The sequence below is a fragment of the Ursus arctos genome, unplaced genomic scaffold (genome assembly GCF_023065955.2).
Source record: "Ursus arctos isolate Adak ecotype North America unplaced genomic scaffold, UrsArc2.0 scaffold_30, whole genome shotgun sequence".
Lineage (NCBI taxonomy): Eukaryota > Metazoa > Chordata > Mammalia > Carnivora > Ursidae > Ursus > Ursus arctos.
In genome coordinates, this window is record NW_026622986.1 from 16,624,097 (window position 1) to 16,631,460 (window position 7,364).

General features: G+C 47.5%; 1 protein-coding gene across 1 annotated transcript in view; it reads left to right on the forward strand.

The window, feature by feature from the left end:
• Positions 1-6,598, forward strand: part of PIP4K2A (phosphatidylinositol-5-phosphate 4-kinase type 2 alpha) — a 173,851-nt gene extending 167,253 nt beyond the window's left edge. Inside the window, exons 9-10 of the mRNA XM_026478945.4 lie at positions 1,614-1,717; positions 4,334-6,598. Of these exons, the coding sequence (XP_026334730.2) occupies positions 1,614-1,717; positions 4,334-4,414 (185 nt within the window). The 3' untranslated portion in view covers positions 4,415-6,598. The remainder of the gene's footprint in view (positions 1-1,613; positions 1,718-4,333) is intronic.
• Positions 6,599-7,364: the final 766 nt, after the last annotated feature.

A 7,364-nucleotide genomic window follows, 5' to 3' on the forward strand; every position in this document is an offset into this window, starting at 1 on the left:
AGCCGGCCCAGGGTGCGGGATGACAATGTCTGATTTGCTGTCGCGTCTGTCCTCTGCTGAGTCAGCCCCTCCCCCTGCCCCACTCCCATTAAAGGGTCTGTGGCTCTCTTCTCTAGAATGAGCGTAATCATAATCCTCAAAATCTGTATGACTGGGTGTTTGAAGGAAGATTATCTTCTACCTTAGCTACTTACACATAAGAAAACCAAAATAATTTAGAGAGATGATAAGCAGGCCTCTTATTTTTTGAGTAATAAAAATGATGGTTCATCATCGTTAAAAAAAAAATCTCATGGGGCATATCAGCCAAGTGAGTTTGTTTTTTATTGTGCTCACCAAAATTTTCTTCAGCACAGAAAATCAGATATAGTCAAATGTACTTTTCTTATTGTTTATAATGAAAACAGCATTATATTTGTGGAAATATGTAGAAGACTGATCTTAAAGAGGATATATGCCTTTATCCAGTTCTGATGCTAGACTCAATGAGAATTATGAACAGGCACGCCTCAAAGCCATGCGGGTTCTAGACCGCCACAATGAAGCAAGTCGAGTGAATCTGTTGGTTTCACAGTGCACACGAAAGTTATGTCTACACCATACTAGAGTCTAGTAAGTGTGCAATTGCATTATGTCTTAAAAACACAACATACATATCTTATTTTAAAAATACTGTATTGCTAAATTACACTAACCATCATGTGAGCTTTCAGTGAGTTGTAATCACTGATCACAGATCACCATCAAAATATAATAATGAAAAAGTTTAAAATATTGCTAGGATTACCAGAATGTGAGAGAGACACAAAGTGAGCAGATGCTGCTGGGAAAACGGTGCTGACAGACTTGCTCGACGCCGGGCTCTGGGTAAAGAAGGCAATACCTGCGAAGGGCGATCAAACCGCAGTGGTAGAGAGGGATTAAGGAGCAAAATTACCTCTACTTGTTGTATTTTAAAAATAGCATGTTTCTTTACACCAAGGCAATACCTAACGAGTAAGGAAAAGGCAGATTAACAAAAAAATGAGAACAATCTTCCCCTTGGACCTCCACTGGCAATATTCTGGGGTTATACTTTTTTTACTTTTTAAATTGAGAGAGAATTGGGGACAGAGTTAAGCTATTTAGCAGGGATGTGCAGGAGTTACATAGACTTTTTTTTTCCAAATTACTATTTTATTAATTTTTTTTAATATTTGAGGCGAGCTGACACAGCACGTTACGTTAGTCTCAGGTGTACGACACGGGGATTGGACGGGTTTATCTGGGATGCGGTGCTCGCCGCGGGTGTGGCTCCCGTCTGTCGCCACGCAACACCCTTTCCGTCTCACCGCCTGCATTCCTGATGCTGTGCCTTTTTCCTCACGCCCCTGATTCATGCTGTAACTGGAAGCCTGTCTCCCCCAACCCCCCCGCCCCACTTTGCCTCTCTCTCCACCCCACAAAACACAGGAGTAAAAAGTAAGGTGTTTTTTTAAGAATGTGTTGAATGGCCGAGTACGTGGCCTTTGTCGTCAGACCCCTCTGGTCCGCGCCCGAATCCCTCCCCCTCCAGCGGTGCGCTTCCAGGCCGTGTCATCGGTCCCACAATCATTGCTCTCGTCCCTTTACAGACTCGCCCAGGAAAGAGGTGTACTTTATGGCAATTATTGACATTTTGACTCATTATGATGCAAAAAAGAAAGCTGCCCACGCCGCAAAAACTGTTAAGCATGGCGTAAGTATCTCCGCTTTGTTTCCTTCTCTGCTCCTGGGGTCCTGCTGCGGTCTGTGGTGCGGGGCCCGGCTCTGGTTGTCTCCTTGCCACCAAGCTGCCCAGAGCCCCTCCGTGGTTCTAGTTCGGTGGGCGGTCATGGTCGGAGCGCGAGGCTTAGAGGCAGCAAATGCCAACAGCTCACGCCAGCTCTCCCTACGCTTTGGGCAAGTCACTGAAACTCAGCGGCTCGTCTTCTTTGTACACACTGGAGACAGTCACAGACACATGCATCTCTAGAATCCTGAACAGATTCGCTTTTGCTGGGAAAACGCTTCAAAGATAAAAGTGAAGACAGCTAAGTGTTTTCACATGAGTCCTCAAAACTGACCTGTTCAGAACGGAAGCACTCTTCTGTGCTTCACACGCTTCCCGAACATGCAGTCTTAGCTTTCTTTTGGTACAGTGAACTGTATTTTTTCTACTACGGAAATCTTTTGGGTGCAAGACCCAAGTTTCATACCATGAATTCTTCACCTTTATTGTGCTTGCTCTGAATTATCCCTATTTGCGCATATGCTGACCTGCTGAATTCCCCACGACAAGCCTGTGACGGGTACAGTGTAGCCCTGCTTATCAGCTGAAGAAACTGAGGAAGAAAGCCTAAGCCGTATCCTGTCAGGGTCACAGCACTAGAAAGTGGGAGACACGGGATTGCTCCCCAGAACCTCGCCCAGCCCCCGGCTCTATGCTAGTCCCATCGCCCTGCCCTACCGGCAAATCCCACCTGCCTGGTCGAACTTCGCAAGTGCTGCATACCCATCGTGCTCCTGTTGTAGACATTCGTTCTGGCTTTCCAGGCGGTGCTAAAAAAGCCAGAGGCCCCATCCCAAGAGAGGAACTTGGGCCTCGGCTTGTTCGCACGGAAGGAGAGGCGCCCCCCAGTAGCGAGTGCACCCAGCCGAGATATGCCAGAACATAACCTCGAGTAAAGGCTCTTTTTCTGTATTTTAAAATCAAACAGCCTGTCCTCCCAGCAAGGGAACCAGCGTAAAGCCATATTCTGTTTGCCCAAGAAACACTTTCGTTACATGATCAGCAACTATTTATGGTATTCCTACTGTGTGCAAAGCAGGGACAAGAGCTCCCCCAGCCCACCGCAAGTGTCCAAAATCCCGTACTGGCCAGAAAGGAAGGCACCCAGGAGCTCTCGCCCAGCGGCTAGCATCGCCACCTTCAAAGCTGCGTTTATGAAATACGCACGTGCCCAAGGCACCATCTCCCTTCCCTGATTCTGAGTCCAGCTCAAGGGGTTGGGGGAGGTCGCGAGAAGGCTCTGTAGCAGTTCTGATGCTCACCCCTGATTGAGAACCACGGGGATACTGCAGAGACGGAACCGGGTCAGAATCCCCATCATCCCTATTTTAGCTTTCTCAGTTGTGTAACCCTGAGAAAACACTCTGGAGCTTAAGGGCCCCAAGTAATAAAGGAGTCCTAACACCTTGCTGATGGGGTTGTGCGAGCAGGCTGCGTCCTGGGGAGAGGCTCTGTGTCTGCGCCCACCCCTCCTCGCACGGGCCACAGTACCGCACACCATGTGGAACTGGAAATCGACCGGAGCAAGCATGGCTCCATTTTAGTTTCCACTGCAAGACAGCAGCTCAGCTCCGCCATACGCCACGTGGCCTAAGACTGTGTGTACAGTTTGCAGGAGCAAGACGTTACTCTTAGCAAAGGAATGTTGTGTCGAGCTGCTGCTGGGAACTCTTCTCTGCCTTTAAGGCCTGGGCTCCTCCGTGGAGATCCCAGTGGCCCGGGCCAGGCTGGGAAATTACAGGTTTCCCAGTGAGTATGGGAGTCTAAAAATAGCACGTGGTGACTTCGTAAAACTGGCCCTGCCCTCTGCAGCTCAGGAAGCTGGCCGGTAACTACATACCTTGAGTCTGGTCGCCAGCACTGCCTCCCGTCCTGGGAAATCCCCCGCTGAGCCTCCGCAGAGCCCCCCCTGCCTTGCTCCGAGCAGCTCTGTGAAGGGGAACAATGGCACCCCTGTGCCCGGCGCTGAGGGAAGCCCGCCCGGCGCCCTGGGGGGAGGTGCAGTCAGCAGCCTGATGTCTCACCTGGCTGTGGGGCCAGCCGACACAGACCCTGCTGCTGCGGCTGTCACCTCTCTTTTGAGCGCTCTGCCACTTTCCTGGGTCCTGGAGAAGAAACCCCATCCTATGTCCTGGTCACCGGAGTTTCCCTTTGGCCAAACGTTGCAGTTGGTGGTACTCTCCAGGGATCTCCAGTCTGCTCTCCTGAAAAACAGCAATATTGTTCGTGTGCCTTGTGAACGGAGGCCACGCAGAGGCCACTGTGTGACAGGAACATCCCAAACGTGGCTAGTTCCTTTTTTTTTTTTTTTAAGTTGCCGCAGTCCCAGTGTGATAACAGCATCTGTTACTGACTCTTCACCTCACTTTCACACAGATTCCCAAGAACCCTGATTATTGAGACACAACAGCCAATATGTTTTATGTTTTAAGAACAGAGGCAGAGATTGGAAGATTATTAGCTTTGTATTTAGCTGCAATTGGAAATTGCTGTGGAGACTAAGTAGTAATTATATCGATATTCTTCTCCTTTACAACTGCCTAGGCGGGTGCAGAGATCTCAACCGTGAACCCAGAACAGTATTCAAAGCGCTTTTTGGACTTTATTGGCCACATCTTGACGTAACCTCCCACATGGCCTTGGACGGACATGAGCACGGGAAGGACCGAGGTGGCTTCGGTGTAGGAGAAATGGAAACCAAACTCAGTGAAGCACACCTCCTCGTTTACATCTTCAGGCCAAGATGACTGATTTGGAGGCTACTCGCTTTAACAGCTACCTGATATTTCCCAGCATCGTTCTAGCTATTTCTGACACGTGTGTGTGCGTGCGTGTGTGTGTTTGTGCGTGCGTGTATGCGTGTATCTTAAAAGTTAATTAATTAATTAATTAATTAATGGAAACCGGTCAGCTTCAGTCAGAGTGCATTTGGGCAACCACCCTCTGATTCCAGCTGTGGATGGATGGATGGATGGATGAGCACATGCGGGGGGAGGGGGCGAAGGAAATGCATGTCAGACCAACCATGTTGGCATCACACGATAAACTGTGGATCAGTTTATTTTTTGGAGTTGAAAGATGTGACAGTATTCATAATAATAATGAAGATAATAATAATGATGATAATAATGATGGTGATTAAAAGGAAAAACTTACTGCGAATGTTACATTTCTACCACGCACGCTGACACTCCTTAATAGTTGTCCCCCAAGCCCCTGGCGCTGGATGGGGGAACCCTGGCTCAGGGTTCTGCCTCCCCATGTCGGGACTCCCGGTGTCCGGGGACAAAGGCCCCTCCTCCAGCAAGAAGCTGATGCCCCTAATGACTCTTGTCTGTACGTTTTCACCTCAGTAAGTATGTCCAGGAAAACTGCGTACTTCTCTTTTCTTGCCTGGAGCTTCCTCACTGTTACACTCTTATGTTGCAATATAGGAATTAATGCTACAAAATCAAAATAAAGCTTACCTGAAAAGTGCATAGTTTTGGGCAATGGTATCTACATCTCCTACTGTGGGAAGGTGAGCAAAGCATTAGAACTCTGAATTCTCCTGTTAACGATGGCAAATCTGAATTCTAAGTTGTTTATGTTTCACCATTGGTTAAACAGGGGTATTTTGTTATGAATTATCCCTTTAACTGAAACCCTCAATTTTACTGTTTACATTATTAGGAAAACAGGGATATTTTTGAATCTAAAAATTTAATGTACAGCATGTGATTTTTGAAGTTTACATGTAAAGTCATTTTACAGCATAGGTGAAATAATGTTTGTCCTATTTTGAAATGTATCCTGCAGTCATGTGTTTGGGTGAATGTTTTCTTCAAAGCACATGGTAGGCAGTCTTATACAATAAAAGGAAAAGGATTGTTTTGTTTCCTCCAGGTGTACATTTATCAACCTGATGATTTTTTTTGAAATGTTTAACCCAGATCTGGTTATGTAAGTTCATTGCCCTAAACTGTGCGGATTGTGTTTTAATCAGTTTATAAACTTCCAGCACCGATCATGTATTTACCCACTTTCCGGCATTTGCTGACAGGAGTCAAGCTAGAATGTTAGACTTGCTCAGAGCAGGTCGTCAACTTCACACTGTGCTAAAGCTGTGCCTTTGAGAGTCTTTGTTTCAAACGTGAGACGACGTTTGTGGGCAGTTTCAGAAAAGGGAAAAAAAAATACCCCTCTCAGTGATTACTTACGACTCCGCAAAACACCCCTGCCATACCGCCTCTTCCAGGAGCTTTACTTCAGGGCTTAGCAAGACTGCGACGGTGCCCACGGGCGTGGGTTTGCTTCGGAAAACACGAGGGGGAAGCACGTCAGGGCCTCTGGAAGCCGGCAGCGACACCATCCCACAACTGGTCACTGGCTTCACCCGGGTTTGGGAGCCGCGGTAGGTGATGTTCTCGCCGCTGTGACCTGGTGTCCAAATCTGTATTGTATGCATTCAAATTAGTTGAGACTGTGATTTGGGGACCCCCCCCCCACCATTCAGTCTGGCATCAAGTCCACTTCGGTGTTCTAAGTGACACTGTGGTTTCTTTGACCCAGGACTACAAAAGTGAGACCCTGAAGTAAAGATAAGGCACACGTACATCATTTGAGCGACTATTTCCTTTGTGGCCAGTCTGTATGCTTTTAGAAGTTTACAAAATGCTTTATTTTTGTCTGTAACAGTCTCTGTCGTTCCTTTCTGTCGATAAACCATTTGGACAGAGTGAGGAAGTCTGCCTTGTATCTCCTAGTGCTAACCACACACTCCGGTCATGAGCCAGGCTTTACGAAATAAAGCACTTTGATGACTCACAAGGTGCAGCCTTCGTTCCTCTCTCTCAGTTGTGTTTCTCTCTACTGCAAATAACTGTTAAGTCCTCGGCACTAAGACTACCTGTAGCTGATCCTTGAAGAAGTAAAAGTGAAACTGAATCTTTTCACTCTCTAGAGCTTTGCCTCCAACCTGTGAATTATTTTACTAGTAAATAACAGAAACTTCCCCACCAAAATGGACTTACTGCAAGATGGACAGGCAGAGAAAAGAAATCTCTTCAGTGAATACCCTACAAAGTATATTGTTTTATTTTTAATTTGTGCCAGCCACAGTTCTGTGTCAGTGTGTTTCAGGACTTTCCTGGGCTACCGCTGATGGACGAAGGCTTCCTGATGGCATCCTGTACTGTCGCTGGCGCCCGGGCAGCAAACACAGTCCGCGAGGCCCCAGCACTTGTTTTGAAAATGCATATTTGTTCTAATGCAGTTGATCTTTTGGGGGAGTGATCTGAGCATCCTGGGCTTTTCCCATTTACTTGTGTGCACTGTGGTCCAATGGAACGTTAGATGGACACAGCAAACTGCACCCAGCTGAACTGTGTCACTCGGGAATGCACAAGACACCCCCTCAAACATCACCAGCTCCCCCGGTGCCTCCCCATGTGCGCAGTCACACCGGGCGGCCTTCAGACCACCCCGCCCTCTACTCTACAGCAATCGCAGAGATGCAGCCCTTCCAAGGCCTCTACCACGGGCGCCCTTCAGTCCTTTTCAAGATAACCTGCCACATTTATTGGGGTGTTTATAC